We start from the raw sequence: 20,973 nt of genomic DNA, 5'->3' as shown, positions 1-20,973 counted from the left end.
TTTCCTCTGCCTGCTGAAGGCTCCCTGGATGCCGCCCCTCCGGGCTGCCATGGTAATTCACACCCACCTTACCAGGCACAGGAGCACACCCCAATCGCCACCCACCCTGACCCCAGACCAAAAGCACAGCCATCCTGGAGCCCCCGAGAACCTGAGGACAACTGGGCCCTGCTGCACTCAGACACCCGGGCCTCTGCCAACACTTACCTTTGCCGGTGGCTTCACTGCCTCCCAGCTGCGTGCGTCCATGGAGGGGGGCACCTGGTAGATATCGTGCCCTAGCCCGGCTGATGGGGGCACCTGGTAAATGTCCTGGGTGGGACTGCCCGGCCCTGGGGGCACCTGGTAGAGGTCTGGGGCCGGGCTGGGAAATGGGTGATGGGGCGTCTGCTTGGAGAATGCGGACGGCTGCTTGGCTGGGGGCGAGTGGAACTGTGGGTTGGGCCCAGGGGCCTGGTAAAGGCCCTGCTGAGCCTTGCTGGGTGTGGGCACCAGGTAGACGCTGTCGGGAGGGGCCTGGTACGCAGACGGGAGCATGGATGTGTACTGGGAGGCCTGGGGCCCTGCGGCGTGGAGGCCGGCCTGGGGCTGGGCTGGGGGGCCAGGGCCTGCAGGCTTCTTGTCATACATGCCCACCAGGATCTTGAGGCGGTTCCCGGGCACGATTCCCTGGCGCCCGTGCAGCGAGCAGAGCCACCAGCCGTCCAGGCCCTGAGTGTCCCGCTCCAGCACCGTCATGATGTCACCCTTGCGGAAGGAGAGCTCATCCGGCGACTCGGCCACGTTGTCGTAGAGGGCTTTGGCCAGCACGTTCTGGGAGAGAGGACACAGGTGGGTGTGAGGGAGGCAGTGCTGTGGTCCAGTGTGCCTGACCGCTCCCACCCATCTCACCCCCAGATGGGGCACCCAGAAAGGAACAGAATCGGGTTTGGCGAGATCGTGGCCTCACCTGCACCTCGGCAGAAAGGCCCAGCTGGTGCTGGACAGAACCCCCAAATCCTCTCCACAGCAGCCCCCATCAGCACTCCAGGAATGGCACTCGAGATCATCCTAAAACCCACTCCCAGGCACACAATAGCCTGGATCAACACCACGGACAGCGGCGGCGACAGCCACCACATTGAAAGGAAAGGGGGGAGAAGCGGACTTGGCCCAGTGGTCAGGGCATCCATCTACCACATGGGAGGTCTGCGGTTCAAACCCCGGGCCTCCTTGACCTGTGTGAAGCTGGCTCACATGCACTGCTGATGCGCACAAAGAGTGCCCTGCCACACAGGGATGTCCCCCGCGCAAGGGAGCCCCACGCAAAAGGAGTGCGCCCCGTAAGGAGAGCCACCCAGCATGAAAGAAAGTGCAGCCTGCCCAAGAATGGTGCCGCACACACGGAGAGCTGACACAAGATGACGCAACAAAAAGAGACACAGATTCCTGTGCCGCTGACAACAACAGAAGTGGACAAAGAAGACGCAGCAAATAGACACAGAGAACAGACAACTGGGGCGGGGGGTTGGTAAGGGGAGAGAAATAAATTTAAAAAATCTTTTAAAAAAAAAAGGAAAGGGGAAGAGATGTGGCTCAAGTGACTGGGCTTCTGTCTACCATATGGGATGACAAAGGTGCCATCCCCGGGGCCTCCTGGTAAAGGTGAGCCAAGCCCACGTGGTGAGCGACGCAGCAAGATGACGACACAACAAAAGAGAGACGCAGGGGAGAGTCGAGACACAACAGAAACCAGGAACTGAGGTGGCCCAAGTGACAGGGAACCTCTCTCCCACATCAGAGGTCCCCAGGATTGAATCCCTGTGAAGCTAGAGGAGAAAAACGAGAAGAGAAGACAAAAAAAGAAAGAGATACAGGAGATCGAACAGCGAGTGAACACAGACAGCAAAACAGTAGGGTGGGTGGCGGAGGAAATATATAAAAAAAAAAAAGAGGAAAGGCCAGTGATTGTCCCAAGAGATGCAAGAAAAACATGACAAAAACCACACTCTGTAGAATTAAAAATAATGAAATAAAAACCAAGGAGAGTTCACTGCCACTGGAATGGCCATTATTAAGGAGACAGAAAATAAGCATTGGCAAGGTTGCGGAGAAACTGGAACCCTTACGCATTGCTAGTGGGAAGGTAAAATGGTGCAGCCGCTGCGGAAATCAGCCGACAGATGCTCAGAAAGTTGAAAATAGAACTACCATATGAGCTGGCAAGCCCACTTTTTGGTATATACCCAAAAGAACTGAAAGGAGGGACTTAAACAGAGCTTTGTACACCAATAATCACAGCAGTATCATTCACAATTCAAAGGTAGAAGCCACCCAAGCGTCCATCAACAGATGCACAGATCAACAAGACGAGGTACATACCCATTTACTGGACTAATGTCCAGCCATAAAAAGGAATGAAATGCCAAGACCTGCTATGACATGAATGAGCCTTGAAGACATGTTAGTGAAACAAGCCAGACACAAAAAGACAAATATTCAAATGTTGTGTGATCTTGCTTATATGCAATATCTCGCAGCAGCAAATTTCATGGAGACAGACAGTGATTATTGGCTACCAGGGGCTGGTGGCAGTGGGAGGAGGGAGTGATTGCTCAATGTGCTTAATGTGTACAGTTTCTGTTTAAGGTGATGAAAAACTGGAGTAATAGATGGTGTAGATAGTAGCACAATACTGTGAACATAATTTTCTAACTTGTAATTTTTTTAAGAAGCTTTAGATTACATTAATGTTACATAAAAAATATAAGGGATTCCCATATTGAATGTAATTAATATCACTCAGACAGAGCAACACTCACCTTCCCAACAATAACTGGACAGGCCCCAGGGCTAGTGGACTCTCTGAGGGGTGCTGAGGACGATACGGTAACACCATGAAGCAAGGGGAACATGCACTACTTCACAGATATGACTGAGAAAAGCCACTCACTGTATAAAGGAAAGCAATTTGGATACTTACTTTATAAACAAGGGCAATTACATGTGAAATTTAAAAAATTGTGGGAGAATATCATTGTGATCTTGTGGTAGAGAAATTAGGACACAAAAGCCCCAAAGCAAAAGACCCCAAAAGCATAACGCCGCCAAAATGGATTTGATTGCATCAAAGTTGAAGAGTTCTGATTGATAAGTGACAACAAAGCTGTCAGAAGGGCGACAGGCCACAAAATGAGGGCTTAACTTAGAAGGGAAGAGCTCCTACAAATCAGAAACGAAAAGACAAGACACTGACAGGAAAACCGATGAAACATGAAGAGCAAGTTCTCCAAAGACAAAACCGAGTGGCCGAGGCCTGCAGGAAGGGTGCCTGGGGCACCAGGAGGCGGGCACAGGCCAACGGAGACCACCTGAGGCCCTGCACCTCAGGGCTTGGATGGACAGATGCTGGGCGGTGGCACCCCTAGGATGGTGCTGCTAGAACACTCGGAGGCTCAGCCTGTGGCCCCAGGAGCCGGGATCACCTGCACTGGCACCAGGGGTTTACTTGCCCTGCCCAAGGCTGCCATGGTCCCTCCCAGGGCAGGGCACATGGGGGTCTGAGCCACTCCTATGAGTTAAAGTAAGAAACAGAAGGTCCAGGGCCCAGCATGCTTTATGTAAACGTGATAAGGTCTACGAAACAACTCGGTATGGTTTTCAAAAACACTTATCCAAGGACAGATTCCACACCTTACACTTGTGGGGGTGCTTCTAGAGGAGGACAGGAGAATGAAACAGGACATGGGGAATAAGGGCAGGAATAGAACAAGAGTGGGGCTCACGCGCTCTGGGGACAGCACTAGCAGGCCCAGAAGCCAGAAGCCAGAGGCTTCCCCTGCCCCTCTGCAGTCTTCAGTCACCCCACAAGCTGTCCTGGTCCCCTGCTGCCGCTGCTCCCTAGTGACGGCTCAGGCTGGGCCCAGGTGGAGGGCTGTGGCCAGTGGGCGCCCAGAGGAGGATGGGAGTCTGCTCGGGTGAGGAGGCCGGGGCTTCTCTAGCCCCTCCAGGGCAGCACAGAGCTGCCTGGGCTGAGCAGGGGGCCCAGGCCTCAGAAGAGAGGGAGCCAGGCCCAAGCCTCAGGGCCCGAGCCCACGGGCTGGTAACGCTCTGCCGGCCCCATCAGCAGGCTTCCACTCTGGCCGCCCCTGCAGGGTCCCTCCTCCAAGCGTCCTGGGGAACCAAGACACACAGCCTGGTTGAGGGCACAGCCGCCATAGCCGCGTGACCTCCCCACTCAGGCCTGTGTCCACTCCTCTAGACTCCATCTCCAAGGAGTCAAAGAAGAGCTGAAATTCCAGGTGGGAAAGGCCAGGCCCCTTCACCAGAAATGGGCAGTGGGGAGCTGGGTCCCAGGGACCAGGCAGGAAGGGGTGAAGCCTGAGTCCAGGAGGGCTCACCCTCCCCTGTGCCCACCAGCACCTGGGGGCGGAAAGTGCCCCTCTGACCTCCAGCTCCCTGCCCCGCACACCATTCCTGGGGGAGCAGGGATACAGAAGAGGCTCATAGCTCCCCAGTACCTCCTAAACAATAAAAAAAAAAAACAGGGTGGGGTTGGGAGCTGGAGTAGCTCCGTGGTTGAGAGCCCGCTTCCCATGCACAAGGTTCTGGGCTCAATCCCTGGTACCTCCTAAAAAAGAGGAAGAAGAAGAGGCTCTAGCATGACCAAGGAGGTCGGGTGGTGGCGACACTCCAGGCCAGGTCGGACTCAGGCACAGGCACTCACGTGCCAGGGAGCCGCTCCTCCAGCGCCTCCAGCCGTGGAAAGGACCAGAAGGCAGCAAGGCGCAGGCCCCTCATCAGTTGTGCCACTGCCAGAATGGCTTGCTGCCTGGGCGAAAAGTGCCACGGTCACTGCAACCCTGTCTGTCACACCTACGCTGCAGCGAATTAAAAACGCACCTTGAGGGAAGTGGACTGGCCCAGTGGTTAGGGCGTCCGTCTACCACATGGGAGGCCCACGGTTCAAACCCCGGGCCTCCTTGACCCGTGTGGAGCTGGCCCACGTGCAGTGCTGATGCGCGCAATGAGTGCTGTGCCACGCAGGGGTGTCCCCTGCGTAGGGGAGTCCCACGCGCAAGGAGTGTGCCCCATAAAGAGAGCCGCCCAGCGCGAAAGAAAGTGCAGCCTGCCCAGGAATGGCACCGCACACACGGAGAGCTGACACAACAAGATGACACAACAAAGAGAGACACAGATTCCTCGTGCCGCTGACAAGAACACAAGTGGATGCAGAAGAACACACAGCGAATAGACAGAGAGAGCAGACAACTGGGGGGGGAGGCGGGGAAGGGGAGAGAAATGAAAAAACAAAATGCACCTTGAATTTTAAAAACAGGCAGGAGAGCAGAGTGGCGAAGCGTAACAGTGTTTATGTTTGAGATGATGGGGGACACTTTCTCCTGTTTTTTTCAATTTATATTTAATGAGGATTTCTTGCTTTGAAGTAAAAAAAAAATACACACTCTGAAAAGGCAGTGGGCTAACTCCTCGGCAGGATGGGGCAGGGGCCAGCCCGCAGCCCACCAGGCTCCATGCCCCCTCCCCTGGCTGCCAGCAAGGAAACTTCCCAAATATGGCCTGGAGCCTGCCTCCGGGAATCACGGCCAGTCAGGGGGCGGACCCCTCCCCCGTGACCCCAGCACTCAGCAGCCGGCCAGCCGGGTCCCCCAGCCCCTGCCCTAGTGACCACAGGAAGTGCCAGCAGAGTGAGTCAGAGGAAAATTCCCCTCCAGCCAGTCAGAGGGGGCGGGGCACAGAGAGGGGAACGGCGGCAGCCCCTCACCCTGGGGGGCGTTCCAGGGGCTGCGGCTGAGGGGCGGCGTCCAGGCCCCAGCAGGCAAGGAGCTAAGGCAGGAAGACTGGACAGGCTCTAAGAGGACAAGGGCCAGCAAGGGCAGAGCTGCACCCTGCGCCAGGTGAGCACCGCGGCCTCGGGCCTCTCAGGGTGGCTAGCACCCCGTCCCTCAGTCCCTCAGGCAGCCTGAACTGAGCGGCCGCCACCTCTGGTCTCAGGGCGGCTGGAGCCAGCCGGGAAGCACTCACGGGCTGGGCACGGGCGCCTGGCACCAGCAGCTCCTCCGCCTGCGTCAGCAGTGTGCCACCCCAGCCTCCACGGGCAGCCACCCCTGCCCAGCCCCTGTGCCCTGGGCACGGCTGGCACCCGTGTTCCAGCTGGCCACGCCCCTGCGCCCTGGGCCTCGCTGCCTCCCCCAGGACAGGCTCCTCGCAGTCCTCCTCCTCGACTCACTAAGGAGCAGCTGAGACCAGACCTGGGCCCAGCCTGCACCCCTCGAAGCACCCAGAGGCCCTCGGGAAGGCGGACGGAGGTGGTCCCAGCCTCACAGGCTGTCCTTCAGTTCAACAAAGACTCCTGGCTCCTGCTCTCCGCTAGGCTCCAGGCTAGGCTCTGGGAGACAGGACAAAAGAGCTGGACAAGGCCCTGTCCTCATGGGGCTGCACTCCAGTGGGAAGACGGACACCCAGCAGCAACTGCCCCGACAGGGCATGTGCCAGGCACAGGGCAGCAGCGGCCCTCGCTGCAGGATGCCTCGGGCTGATGCGTCACCTAACCGGGACAAAGGCACGCTCCCCGAGCAGTCCTGCTCTGGGCCCCTCCCAGGGACCCCCTGAGCCTGGTGTCCGCAGTCTCTTGCGCTCCAGTGTCGGTGTATGCCCACCCCCCCACCCCCCCGCAGCAGACGCTGTCAGACACCTGGGCTCAGACCCCTCACGCCTGCCTCGAGGACTCCCGGGCCCTCCCCGCCTACCCACTCACCCCTTTCACCCCCGCCTCGCGGCACTGACCAGCATGGCCCGGGGCTCCAGGACAGGAGGGACACACCTATCTCCTTCAGCATGGCACACAACAGGCAAAGAGCAAGCGCCGGTGGCACGGGTAGGCGTGAGGGCGCAGAGCTGGGCTGGGACAGCCCTGCCCAGGCAGGCGGGGTCCTTCCCTGGAAGCCCACCCGGAGGAGCCGGGGAAGGCTCCATGCCCATCACCCCAGGAGGGACAGAGAAGCCCCACTGGCGGCCCTGCCAGCCGGGACCACTCGGAACAACATCCTGGCTGTTGTGCGCGGGAGCCAACGGGTGGCCCCGCAGGCCCTGCCTGGCTCTGAGAATGGCCCTCATTGTGCCCCCGGGGCCCTTCCGGGCGCCAGACCCACCCAGACCGGGCGGCCCCGAGACCCAGGGCGGCTGGGGCTTTGGCCGCGGGCGTGCGTCTGGGAGACGCAGCCGCCTGACAGGGACTAGGGTCTGTCTCCTCGAGGAGCCCTGGACCTGCCTGAGGCCCAGCAGCCCCACACTTTGACTCAGGCTAGGGGTGCAATCTGGTGGCTGGGAGCAGCAAGAGGAGAGGACCGAGGGGCCTTCCCCGCCTGCCTCAGGTGCAGGCGACCCCCTGCTGCCTGTGCCCCCTCCCCCAGAGCCCTGAGCCCCCCAAGACCGCCGTGAGCAAGGCCCCGGGCCAGCTGCTGGGGGCCCCGCAGGCCTCCTAGCCACCGCCGCACCCCTGGACCAGGCCTGGCTCTGCGTCCGGCCTGCACGCTTCCACGGCACACAGACTCTCGGCACCCAGCGCCAACCAGTCAGGCCAAAGTGGGAGGTGGGGATGAAACAGGGAGCGAGCCTCTTGGTCCCTGCCCTAGAGCCTGGGGGCTGACAGATTCCTAACAACCAGCTGAGCCGCTGCCCTTGTGCTCATCACCTCATTTACCCCTTCAAACAGCTCTAGACCAGATGGGGAAACTGAGGCTCCCAGTTTCCTGACCTGCCCAGGGTCACGCAGTCAGGAAGCAGCAGAGGCAGAGCTGGGTCTGGATGGCAAGATGGGGCTGGGGGCTCCCTCCTCAGTGCTTAGGTTCTTGGAAGCCAGGAGTGGAAATTCCACAGGCTTCTCTCTCCCTCCCTGCCCCCACCCCGACACACACACACACACACACACACACCAGCCCCAAGCACAGAGCCCCACACAGAGCTGCTCGGGAAACACTGGCTCCCTTCATACCCAGAACCATCTCAAATGTGGGCCAAATTTATTTCTGGGGTATTCTGTTTACTTGTCCCCAAGAGCCCCGGGTGGCCCATGGATGTAGGCTCAACAAGGATGTGTCTCACCAGCAGTCTACACCCACCACCCCTCCTCACCCACTGGGCCAGGGCCTGCTTGCTCCACCTCTTCCTGGCCACAGGCTCCAGGTGGGGTGCGCCTCTGAGGGGCAGTGCTCCTGCTCTTCCCTGCCCAGGTGCCCCCATTCCCCACACTGGGAGGTCCTCTGGGACCAGCCTTAGCTTCATCCTCATCCTGACACTTCCAAGGGCAACTGAGTGGCCCAGGGCAGGCTCAAGTCCCTGGAGGGTTGTGAGCCACCCAGCCTAGGAGTCCCAGGGACCCAAGCCCCAGGGAAGGGTATAGCCTGCCCCACCTGCCTCAGGAGGACAACGAGTCACAGAGAAGAGCAAAGGAGCGAGGGAGCTGGGGGGCTGGCAGCCCGCAGCCCCTACTTCTCTGCAGCCTGAGGAAAGATCTGCTAAATGGAAGAGTAAACACCACCTATGGGGTGCTCCCTGCCAGGGGCTCCCTGACTCAAGCACGGAGCCATGGCATGGCCTTGGCTGCAAGGTGACAGCAGATGCCGTTGTGTCCAGGGCCAGCCCTAAACCAGAAGCATGCCCCAGGATGGCTGGCCAGGGGACAGGAGGCCTGGGGCGGGGATGGGGAGGTGGGGCGGGCACTCCTGCTGCAGGACACGATATCTGCCAGGCCCTGACACGCGGCAGCTGGTGGGACAGGAGGTCTGCAGCTGGAGCACCAAGCAGGCCAGGTGGGCGCGAGGGCAGAGCTTTCTGCCCTCCCCGAGGTCCTCCAGTCCATTCTGGCTTTGCGGCAGCATGGACACGGCTCTACTGGCTGCCAACCCCCCAGAACTCTTCACGTGGGCACTCAGCTGGGGGCTCAAGCCAGCCTGGCAGCCCCCCTGCCTGAGAGGACACTCGTGTTTGGGCTCTTGGCAGGGGGTTCACATGAGGCTGGCCTTTCACTTCAGGGACAGCACAAGGCCCTCCGCAGGCCTCTGCTCCAACTGTGTTTTTGTGGAGGGGCTGAGGGGCCAGGGGATACAAGGTCCAGTCAAGGAGGGACCACAGAGACTTCACTAGCACTTGAAGCTGCTTACAGCTCTGCCACTCTATCCTAAATGACACCTTTAAACAGTCCTCAAAGCAATACCAACTCCTGAACAAGAACAGCAGGGGAGGGGGGGAGACAGAACATTACAAAAAATGGGGTTCTCCAGCTCAAAAAAAGGGACTATACCCCTGCTTTCTGGGATGGGCAGTGGAGACGAGGGCCTGAGATGGGCCTGCCTCCCGACCCCGAGTTCCTTCACCCCTCTCCTCACCTACAGTCAGGAGGGAATTAGGGCAGCTAGACAGTGGGCTAAGGGGTCAGGTGAGGGCTGACCAACGGCAGAATCCCACTTGCTCAGAGGGAGACCACTCTGCAGCCCCTGCTTTCAGGGTCCCAAGAACCAGAGGTAGAGAGGCCCATCCAGCTTCTTGGCAGAACAGCAATCCCTATCACCCCTAACCCCACTCCCCACCCTTCAAGTCTGGCTCCAGGATTGCCTCCTCCAGGAAGCCTCCTTGGGAGCACACCTCCGGTGACCCCACTGTGCCCTTCCGCATGGGGAGGCTGGGTGTGCAGAGGGTTCTACTGGCCCCGGAGAAAGGGTGGAGAACAAAGCATGCCAGGAGCGGCCCGGAACTACCAAGGAGCAGCCAGAGAGGCCCCACCAGGTTGACGGCCCCAATGAAGCATGGCAGCACCCCACGAACCCTAGGCAGGGGGAAGGCAGAGGGCCACACCAGAAGACTGCATCAGGTTCTGCGAAGACAAGTGCCTACCCCCTCTGTGCCCTTGGACTGGATGCCTAAGTGGCACTGCCCTTTCTTCCACCCCTTGCCCAGACCTGGGGAGATGGGCCCAGCCCATCGCACTCACCCTCCTGCCAATACAAACAGAAATGGCTGGAAACTCCACTCCTCCCCCCCTGTGGACAACTGACCTTCTTGGCAGAACTGAACACCGACCCACCCAGCCCCCATCCAGCCCCAGTGGGCACCTTCTTGACCAGGACAAGCGCAGGTCACGCCAGCAGCCCCTCCCCAGGACTGCATGCCTGCAGGCTCCACCTGCGCCGGGGCCAGCTCCTCCAGGCAGGCTCACACACCTGCTCTTTCCTAGGCCTGCCAGCCGTAACCCCGCGGGAACTCACAGCCCTCACCTCCCAAGCAGCTCTCAGCTCTCCAAAAACTCTCCATTGCGGGAGAGGAAGTGGGCGTGGGGGGCGTTTGCCAGCATAGGGTGATGGGGAGCATCTCCCAGCTGCAATCAGCAGGGGAGGGACCCCCACTCTGAGAAGGGGGCCAGAGCCACAGCAAACCCAGGACTGCATCCCAACCCAGATCTGGTAGGCGGAGGGGGAGGGAAACGGCAAGTTCTCAAGATCGATATGGGGCCCCGTCATTGGGAAGGGGAGCCACGGCCCCCAGGCTGGGACTTGCGACCTCAAGCACCCCCAGGCCCACGCTCCCCGCCCACCTCCAGCCCTCAGCAAATCTCGACTTCCTGGCCTCCTCAATGGCTCCAGGCTCTGGCCTTACCAGCGGAGAGGGGCTGGAAGGGGCGGAACCCTTCCTGCGAAGTTTTAGGCAGGATGCTCCAGCTCTGAGGGTTCTCGCAGCAGGGGATCCCCCAACAGTGAGCCCCCAAATCCTCACGTGTAAGCTACAGAAGCCGAACCCTGGCCGTGTCCCATAGGCTCCTGCCATGGGGTGGCCTCCAGGTTTCCGTTCCTATCAACGGTTTGGCAACCGGGGCAGGCAAAGGCAGAAGAGCAGCCGTCTCGGCTGCCGGAACCCAGCGCCGGAGCTGAGTCAGTAACCAGCCCGGGGCTGGCGCTGGGGTCGCGGACGCCCCGCACTTGGTCGTCCGGCCCTCAGCCCTTAGCCTGGAGGGGAGGGTGGAAAGCCCCCACCCCAAAACATACGATGGGCCGACGGCCGGACCAGCACCCCAGTCGCCTGAAGTCCAGGTGCCGACCTCAAGGGACCTTCGACCGCCCCTGGGAGCCGAGGAAACCGAGGCTCGAGGCGGGGCGCACAGGCCAAGGTCACCCGGCAGGCGGCGGCCGGCAGGGGGAGAGCGGGCCGCGTGCCAGGAACGTTCCCGGATCCAGGAACTTTGCCGCGGGCCGCGGCCCCACGCCCGGCCCTTCCACCCGCCCCGCGGGCGCGGGCTCGGCGTCCGCCCGGGCTCGGGCTTCCAGGCGCCCTCGTCAGGGCGGGAGGAGGTCCCAGGGCCTCGGACCCCGGCCCGGGTGCCCGCGGGGCCTCGGGGGTTCCCAGGACCCCGAGGTGCGGCAGGAAATGCCACCCGCTTAACTCTCTCCCGCCCGGGCTGCGCGGGCGCTCCCCTCGAAGCCGAACGCGGACCCCGCCGCTCGCCGGGCCCCGGGAGCCCCGAGCGGACCCCCGCGCCGCGGCCGCGAGCACTCACCAGGTAGTTCATTGTGTCGGGGGCTGGGGCGCCGGCTCCGCGGGGCGCACACCGAACGGCCGCGGTCGCGCGTTCCCTGACTGGGTTCCCGGACTCGGGCGCCGACGCCGGGTCCTCCCGGCCACCACGCCCGCAGGGGCCGCCCGGCCGCTCGCCCCGCCCCCGCTCGCCCCGCCCCCGCTCGCCCCGCCCCGCCTGCTCCCAGCATTCCCGGCCACGCGCCTATTGGCCGCTGGCGCTCCCCATGCAAATGAGCCGCCCGGACAGGGGGCGTGAGAGGCAGCGCTCGACACCCAGAGCCCACTGGGACCCGGCCCAACCCCGCAGGCGCTAGGCCCCTCCCGGACCCGGGCTCCCTACCCAGTGCGCAGGATACCCCCTCTCCCCAAATCCTTGTCCCGGCTCTCCACCGCCGGCGGGAACGTGCTCCTTCTCCAAGGCCTACGCAAACGCCTCCTCTTCCAGGAAGACTGCCCGGATTGCCCTTCTCTGCAGTCCCTGGCCTCTAGTCCACGGTGGCTTTCCCAGCCCACCAACCCCGGGGCATTCACATTTCAGGAGTTTCCATCCGGCCGGCTTAGCTCTCAGAGAGGGGACGGGGCACACGCAGATTGCATTTTGATAATGCGCACGCAACCGCTACAAATACTGAGCTCGGGCCTGTGGCTCTGACACGCAGCCCGCCGACCCGGGGGTCTCCACCCAGGGACGAGGGGCTGGCTATCTCTCCTCCTCCACTGAATGAAATCCACCCTCCTGAAATGTCTCCCGGGGTCTAGGGTGCCCCTAGATCTGCCCACGGCCCCTCCCATCCCGGTCAGTCCCCGTCCACCCCGCACGCCTGTGCCGGGCGTTCAGCAGCCTCCGAGTCCAGCTGTCAGCACCATGTGGGGACGAGCAGCAGGAGGAGGGACACCTCAGCTACAGCCCGGGCTCTCCTGAGCGAGACCCGCGCCGGCTGCCAGTCAGGGGCTGTGCGCAGGCAGGGCAGAGCCAAGGGAAAGCGCACTGGTATCCCAGGTGCCTCCTCTCCCGGAGCCTCAACCACAGCACTCGCAGGCCCCCAGGCCGCTCACAGCGCCAGGGGAGCAGCGGGGTGGATGGCTCCACCCTGCAGGAGCCTCAGGCACAGCCCACAAAACACAGGAGGCCAAGCTTCCCCTACACAGGACCCGACTGAGACCCGGGGCACAGCCGACAGCCTCAGACCAGTTGAGCCACCCGGGGCGGGCCTCTCCCTCTCTGGGCTCCTTTCTCATCTGCAAAAGGAAGGGGCCGGGCCAGGGCAGCCCCATCTAGCTGGTCACAGGGTCCCTGGGGAGCTGGGGGCCCATTCCTCCCAAACAGGACGTCTGCATTTCCCCTCTCTGGGGAACCGCTCCTCAGAACTCCTAGCGTGGGGGGAGGGCAAGTTGGGGGATTTGGGCACCGTGTGACCCAGGGTCCCCAAAAAGGCAGGAACGGCACGGCCTGAGCCTGCTGGAGACAGCCTGCCCCATGGTCCCCAAACAACCCTCGTCCCCACAGAAGAGGAGGCAGCTCTCAGGATCACACCACCTGGGGCAACCCCTCCTACTGGTTTCCCAAAGGCTGTGCCCCAAGGTCAGACAGGAAGGTGGGGGCCCGGGCCCCCCTAGACACTGGCCCTGTCCAGCCACTGGATCCTGGGGAGTGGGGGTGACCAGCACTGGCCCCGGCGCTCAGAGCCAGGCAGTGCCCAGTCTCGGGGCTCCAGGCAGAGGTCTCAGCTGGGGTGGGCAGGGATGGGCCGGCCAGGTCTGCGGGGACTGGCGGCTACTCTGCCACAGCTGCGGGAAGGGGGAGGCAGACAGGAGGAGGCTGGCTGGGGCCGTGGGGAACCAGAGACCCTCCGCATCTCTGGAGCCGGATTAAAGCGGAGCTGGGGCTGGGGCTGCTGTGGGCGGGCAGGGGGGGAGGGGAGCCAGGCTTAGGCACAGGCATTTCAAAAATTTGCTCCTTTTCCACTTAACTGCCGCCCCCCACCCCCAGCCTATGCCTCCCAGAATGGCATTTCCGCTCTGAAACCAAGGCCCCGGGGTCCGCACCCCGCTGTGTGCGTGAGGGGTGGGGGGGGAGTTTGGGGGCGGAATGCCCCCCTCCCACACCAGCGGAGGGAGGTGCACCCACTGGACAGGCTCTGCCTGGGGTGTATGGGGAGCGGAGCCTCATTCCCGGGGTGGCTTCCCTGGCCTCTGACTGCCAAGGAGCTTTGAGGCAGCCGCTCAGTGCCCGGCCCCAAGCCGGGGAACCTCCAGCCACGTGCTCATTTCAGGCCCCCAACAATCCCACGAGGCAGGCTGCCAGGTTAGCCCGATCTTACAGATGAAGTTCAGACCCAGCTTACTGCCCCTAAGCAGCCCCCCCAAACTGCCCACAGAAGGGACAGGGCTGGCAGGAGGGAAGGGACGGTGGGGCGCTAGACCCTGCACGCGGACTGCTCGCATTCGGGGCAAGGAAGGGAATCTAGCGACAGGGACGCTCCAGGCTCTTGTGGCCTGTTAGACTCAGAGACCCCAAAAGGACAGACAGCTGAGAACCAAGCCCCCCTCCCAAAGCTGAGCTCAGGACCGGGGGCCCAGCAGCAGCCCCACTAAGTTCTGCGCTGTAGGGAGGGGGACAGTACATATTTGCTGGCCGGGTGGGACCTCAGGGTGGGAAGGGCTGGCCTGGGTGAGGAAATCTGAGGGGACCCTGGTCTCCTGGACAGGGAACAGTCGACCTCACAAGCCCCTCCCAGTGAGGCTGGCAGTAAGGGCAGCGTGCGGGGGGATGTGGGCAGAAAGGAGAGGAGGAGCTGGGAGAGGATGCTGCTGGGTGCAGGAGGTGGGAGGAGCACAGCCCCGGCACCGTGATGCTGTCTCCCCAGGCCATGGCCAATTCACTGAGCAGTCGCCTGGCACCTCCTGCCAGGCTAAGGGTGAGCTCACAGGCTGGGAGGGGACATCGCCATCCCCTCAGGGCCTGGAACAGCTATTCGTGCAGAGAACATGGTGGTCTCAGCACAAAGGGGCATTAAAGTGTCCACTTGGGGGTGAGTGGAGCTACTGCTTAAATGGGACCCTAAGTGGGGAGAAAAGCTTGGGACATGGTTCCTGCCCTCTGGGCTTTCTTGGGTCTTATCCTTCAGTACAGAACTGCTGCACAAAAGAACTATTCGTGCTTTAGCCCAACGATGTCTGTTGCAGCATTTATAACAGGGGGGAAAAAAGGCATAACCTAAATGCCCAACTCTAGGGGATTGGTGAGGCTAATCACAACCTCTGACTGAAAAAATGCAGAAAAATGATGACAATGTTATGTAAAAAAAGCAAGTTAAAAATGGCTTGCACATTAGAGAGAGGGTTGGACAGGTGAAACAAGAATGGCAGAATGTTAATGATAGCTAAAACTGAGCAATGGGTACATGGGGCAGGTCACTGTACTAGCCTCTAACTTTTGAATATGCTTGAAATTTTTCAATAACGGCATTGGAATTTTTGTAAACGGCTTGTACAATGTGACTGCACGCGGCCCCTTTTCGCAGCTGCAGAGAGGGTGGGCTCTACGGTTGGTTGATGGCTGGCTCTGGGAGCAGCAGCAGGAGAGGATTTCCTGAGGCCGGAGGTAAACACTGCCAGGCCCAAGGACAGGAAGAAATGACTGGAGACTGTGGGGGGTTAATGCCTCCCCCTCGGCCGGTCACTCACGTTGGCAAGTTTAAATCAGGCTGCAAGCAGGAGCCAGCTCTGCCTGGACCAGGGAACAGAGCGAGGGTGCACCTGGAACCCTCAGGGATGGGCTGGCCCAGAGACCGGGTGAGCAAGAGCCGGACCCATCACACACCCGAGGTCAGTCTGTCCTCACCGCCGCCCTGGGGACCTGGATGGAACTGTCACTACCCAAAGGCTCAGAGATGGCAGTGCCTTTCCCAGGTCCCACTGCAGCCTCCCAGGCGTGTCCCCACGGGAAACATCCCACGTGACTCAGCAAAGCAGGCACATGGCACTTAGGGGCGGCTGACGGAGCTGCCATGTCTAAAGAGCTGTCATGTCTAAAGAGCTTCCCCGCCTCCCCTGCTCACCCAGGCTGGAGTGGCCCACGGAAGCAACTCATCTGTTCAGCACAGTGACCGGCTGTGGGACGGTGGGCGGGCCCTACAGTCAGGAGCCAGCACCCTCCGCCAGCACCCTCTGCACTGGCCCCCGCCTCCTCGCCAGCACCCTCCGCACTGGCACCCTGCCTCCCCGCCAGCGCCCTCCGCACTGGCCCCCGCCTCCTTGCCAGCACCCTCCGCACTGGCCCCCGCCTCCTCGCCAGCACCCTCCGCACTGGCCCCCGCCTCCTCGCCAGCACCCTCCGCACTGGCCCCCGCCTCCCTCGCAGAGGCAGGAGCTCTAGTCTGCAGCCCACCCTCCTGATCCAGCAGCAACCCTCCAGCAGCCCCTCAGGTTGGTCTCAAAAGCGGCAGGTTAAGACCTGGGTGCTGGAGTAGGGCTCCCAGGTGAGGGATGTAGCCTGGGGTGGGGGTGCCGGGTGCAGGAAGATTCCAGACTGGCCTCCCTCCAGATGCAGGCCTGGACCCTGGAAAATCCAGTGCCCCCCCACCCCTGCACCGTCCCCTCCCCTAAAGGCACTCTCAAGGAAGAGGACCTGGAAGGAGGGCCAACTCTCATTATTTTAATTGCTTTCCTAATTTGAAAATTACAGAGAAGCAGAGGCCCCCACAGGGCGGAGCTAGCTTCAGAGAGGGGCTCTCTGTGGGCAGCCAGCCCAAGGTTGGGGCGTGGCTGGGCCCCGGACTGCTCCAGAGGTTCTCAGTCCCATCCCAGCCCCAGCCCAGCCCCAGCCCAGCCCCAGCCCAGGGCGCTGCCCACAGCAGCCTGCAGTCCCTTTCCCTTCCATGCATCCCTCTTCCATCTCCCTCCCACCTCCCTCTGGGGCAGGGGTCCTCCCTGGAAGCTGGCAGGTATATGCAGGCTTGGGCCAGCGACCCACCCCTGCAGTCTCCCTGGGTGTAGTGAAAGGGTTGGGTTCTATGCCCACTTTGTCCTCCCTGCTGGCGCTGGGACCGGGACCGTCCCTGTGGCCTCAGCACCGTGGCAGAGGCAGCTGCTCCCCCCTCCCCACAATCCTTCAGAGCTGCCTGCGGGGGAGCAGGCTGGCAGAAGGGGGAGGGGGCCTTGTCCTGGCTGGAGAATCCTGGAGGAGGGGTGCAAGGGGACAAGTCCCTGTCCCCAGAGAGGAAGCTCAGCTGCTGGTGGCCGCCCGGCTCAGTCTGGCAGCCTGGGCGGACAGGGACAAGGATGTGGTCAAGAAGCCTCCCAGCCGGGCCACCTGCTCTCACCCAAGGCAACCCGCCTTAGCCCAGCAGGGCAGACAGGGGGGCAACTTCACATGCCATCTGCTGCCCACTCTCTGGCCTGCTTCTGCTGGAGGACAGATGCCCACAGGGGCTAGACAGGGCTGCCCAGTCATTCATCTTGGGTCGGTGGGCCAGAGGGCCCATGTAGTCATGGGCAGGGACCCTGGGGAAAGTGGGGTGGGGTTTCAGGAAGGAGTGGATAGTGAAGGCAGAACTACGGCAGCCCGTGGGTAAAGCGCCGCTTCTTCTCCCTCCTTTGGTCTCATTGTGGGGCTGGCCCCCCACCTCTCCAGCCTACGAGAAGGGCTCCATCGGGGATCCAGGCCCAATCCGTAGCCCAGCTCTGCCTGCAGGGACAGGCCGGGGTAGACAAGATGAATGGCTCCAGCTGCTGTGGTTTTCACCCAGCTGCACCTCTCAGTCTGCTCAATGTCAAACGTGAGCCCTGCCAGCGGTCTCCCCAGAAACCCAGCCCCGCTCTGGGCGCAACCAAGCCTGCCCCCACCCCTGCCCAGACACTCCTCCTCCAGGGTCCCTGGCTCCCCTTACCCTCCCCCCAAGGCCCTAAACCACAGGAGGGGCAAAACCTCATCTGGGGCCTGGGGGCAAAATTTTCCCTGGGAGTTGTGTGCCCCTGAGCTCCACCAGCCAGCACTCCCCTTGGCCCGTGCTGGTTGTGAGGCCTGTCCTTGTGCATATGACATGATGTCCACTCCCTCGGCACTGCCAACGACGGAGCAGCTATTACATGAGCATGCCAGGCTGGGGTCAAGAACACAGCAGTCCATGTTGGCACATAAACATAAACACAAAAATATTCATGGTAATGAGGACCATGAAGGAGAATACAGCAGGCATGGGGACAGAGTGGTGTGCAGTGGCTATTTTTTAGGGTGCATGGAGGAGGCCTCTCTGAGGAGGTGGCATTTGAGTAGATGTGTGACTCTTTGGCTGTAAGTGTCTAAAGTTCACTATGCAGAAAAAATATATAGAGATTTGTAAAAATAGCACAGGCGTGCCAGCTACCCCACCCCACCCCCAGCTTCTGGAGTGGGGGTGACCCACCTCGGCTGGTGCCAGCCCACTAGGCTCAGGGCTCCCAGAGCTGAAGCAGGAGCAGCCAGGAGTAAATGACGGGTGGACAGGCAGGGACAAAGCCTGGGCTGAGGAGGCGGGGAAGAAGTGCCCGTGCGTAGGACAGGCTCTGTCCTCTCTCGCCTCCTGCTCTTCTTAGAGCCTCTCCCAGCCAGGCCCTTGGGAGTGGACAGGGGCCCTGAGGGAAGTAGAGATGACTCAGAAACATAAGATGCCTGAACTCCCAGGTAACCTGGGGATTCACACCCTGGGATACCGTGGGAGGGCTGTGGACAGACAGCACGTACCGGGCAGAACTGGGACTTGGGGGCACATGGAACTCTGGGTAAGCCTGCAGGTATAGATGATAGGACAGCAGGTTTTATGAAGTACTGAAACAAGAGAACTACACTAACAGTAACGCCGGCGAACTGGTACTTCAAAGCACACAGCATACAAACACTGGAGACAGCATCCATCAGCAAGAGAACGCAGTGGCCTCGTGGTATGCTCACAACAGGGCACACCACTCAGCAACAAAGAGAACACACTTTCGCAACACACAATGTGGACAAAAACCTCAAAATCATCATGTGGATCAAAAGACGCCAACTCCAAAAAAATACACAGGTATGTCTTCACTTAAAGTTCAAGAACAGGCAAAAGTAGGACCTGGTGACCGTGCAGGGGGCGGGGTGCTTGTGCTTGAGCAGAAAGGGCCATTCAAGGAACATTCTGAGGAGAAGGGAATGGTCATTATTTTGATTTGGCTGCTGGATACATGGGGTCTGTGTTAGTCAGAACTCACCCATGTGCACACAACACCAGGACATTCCCTTATGTATAAAACCTACCTCGATAAGAGTTTCAGCTGGAATAGAATCAAACAAGGCACAAAGGTAAAATGACGTGGCATATAGGAATAGCAAAAACATACTGTGGGAAGCGGACTTGGCCCAATGGATAGAGCATCCGCCTACCACATGGTTTAAACCCAGGGCCCCCTTGACCCGTGTGGAGCTGGCCCATGCGCAGTGCTGATGCCTGCAAGGAGTGCCGTGCCACGCAGGGGTGTCCCCCGCATAGGGGAGCCCCACACGCAAGGAGTGCACCCCGTAAGGAGAACCGCCCAGCGCGAAAGAAAGTGCAGCCTGCCCAGGAATGGCACCACACACATGGAGAGCTGACACAACAAGATGATGCAACAAAAAAAGAAACACAGATTCCCGGTGCCACTGCTAAGGATAGAAGCAGTTACAGAAGAACACACAGCAAATGGACACGTAAGAGAAGACAACTGGGGGGCAGGGGAGAAATAAATAAAAAATAAATCTTTAAAAAAAAAAAACACACAGTGGTCCTAAACCCGCAGTGTTATATCCTTCTTCCTTGGCTGTCAGGGAGCTTAAAGCCCAGTTGGTATGCCGACTTAGCCTAGGTTTTCTGGAATGATTTTTCTTCTTTCCCCACAATTAACATAATTCTGGGTCTTTTGGAGATCCCGGACTATTTGTGTCTTTCACTATAATCTGCTTCAGATCCTTCTGGAGTCTGGTGAGGTTTAAATAATGAATTACAATTACTCCCTCAGCCGCTAATCCCTTCTCAGAGAAGAAATTAACTCTAGAGCTGCAACTTGTGACAGTCTCCCCCGCCAGAGGCCTTGTTGTCACCTCCAGCCAGCTCCCCCAACCTGTCCCCAGCTTTTTTTCTTGAGAGAGGGGGACAATGTCATAGCAAACAGTCACTAAGAATGGACAAAAAGAGGGGGGGAGGGCTGACGAGGATGCAAGAAAAACAGTCATCAGTGATGAAGCAGAGTCAAAGGCTGGGGAGGCGAAGACAAGTCGGGAAAGGAAAGCCTGCAGGGGACCTCACGCCAGTGGGGGGACACTGGCCATCACCTGCCCAGACACATACAGCCTCGCTGCCCACCTGCCTCAACGGCAGGCTTGCGCCCCCTCCCCTAAGGTGCGAGACCACCCCAGGGGTGCTCACCTTCCTTCCTTGCTAGAGCCCACTGCTGCAGACACCTGAGGACAGACCTGTGCCACCCTGTGCTCCCTACCACCTGCACCTCTGGGCCTCACTCCTGGGGACGCTTGGGGCAGGGGAGCCCCCTGGCCTGCGATGAAGGGGGACAGCTGGTGGCTCTGCTGAAAGCTGCTCTGTTGGCAGAATGAGAACAAAGATCTGCCCACCCAAGACTCATGCAAGGCTCAAGAGGCAGAGGCCACGGGGGTGGGGGTCGGGAGCAGGATCATCTCACAGCTACAGTCTCTGTGGGACAGGGCCCCTGGGCCTTCAAGCCAGCGGCCTCAGCAGGTCCCGAGAACCGTGGGCACAGGCGATTGGTCACCTGGGCCTGGCCCAGCGGAGGGATGGACGCCTCTCCCCACACTCGTTGTACAGGAGCCAGGAATGGGTCTTAGGCCGCGCCACACCAGCCAGCTGGGGCAGGATAAAGACAAAACTGCAACGTCAGTAACTGCTACAACTTACAAAGAGCTTTACGGGTCCCTTGCCAAGTTCTCACAAAATCCCATGGGCTCAGGACTGTCAACATCCCCATCACACAGATGAGGAAACCGAGACTCAGAGAGGCTCAGCAAATCCCTCGAGGCATGCGGCCAGCACGGCTGGTTCCAGAGCCCATGCCCTCAACCTACCAAACACCCTCCCCTTCCTGGGGCAGCCTCTCGGAGACTCTGCCACCCCCAGCAAGGCTCCCAGGGCAGCAAAAGGGCACAGCCTGCGGGACTCCCAAGGCCAACCCTTAGCAGGCAGCCAGGGGCAAGCGGGGCTGGAGTCCCCAGGCTGGCAAGGGAGTCAGACAGCATCCAAATAAGCCCCAAATCAGGGCACAATCACAAACAGCAGTCTGGGAGGGCTTCCCAGTGGTGGGGTCACCCTGGCTGAGTGCCAGAAGGTGAGCAGAAGTGACCTAGTGAATGGGGCAGAGGACAGACACAGCTAGGGCCCTGGGGCAGGA

At 60.5% G+C, this 20,973-nt stretch overlaps 1 protein-coding gene across 3 annotated transcripts in view; it reads right to left on the bottom strand.

Annotated features, from left to right (window-relative positions):
• BCAR1 (BCAR1 scaffold protein, Cas family member) overlaps positions 1 to 20,973 on the bottom strand; it is a 37,498-nt gene that overhangs the window by 13,102 nt on the left and 3,423 nt on the right. Inside the window, exons 1-2 of one of the 3 annotated variants that reach the window (XM_004470903.5) lie at positions 11,546 to 11,692; positions 208 to 813 (exon numbers count right to left, since the gene is read on the bottom strand). In XM_004470903.5, the coding sequence (XP_004470960.2) occupies positions 208 to 813; positions 11,546 to 11,557 (618 nt within the window). In that variant the 5' untranslated portion in view covers positions 11,558 to 11,692. Of the gene's footprint in view, positions 1 to 207; positions 814 to 11,545; positions 11,693 to 20,973 lie in introns of those variants that run through there. The other 2 variants (XM_004470907.5, XM_004470904.5) reach the window with 2 other exon arrangements.

Source organism: Dasypus novemcinctus, chromosome 18 (assembly GCF_030445035.2).
Source record: "Dasypus novemcinctus isolate mDasNov1 chromosome 18, mDasNov1.1.hap2, whole genome shotgun sequence".
Lineage (NCBI taxonomy): Eukaryota > Metazoa > Chordata > Mammalia > Cingulata > Dasypodidae > Dasypus > Dasypus novemcinctus.
The sequence above is the reverse complement of the archived record's forward strand: the minus strand, read 5'-3'. Positions and strand labels throughout refer to the sequence as shown.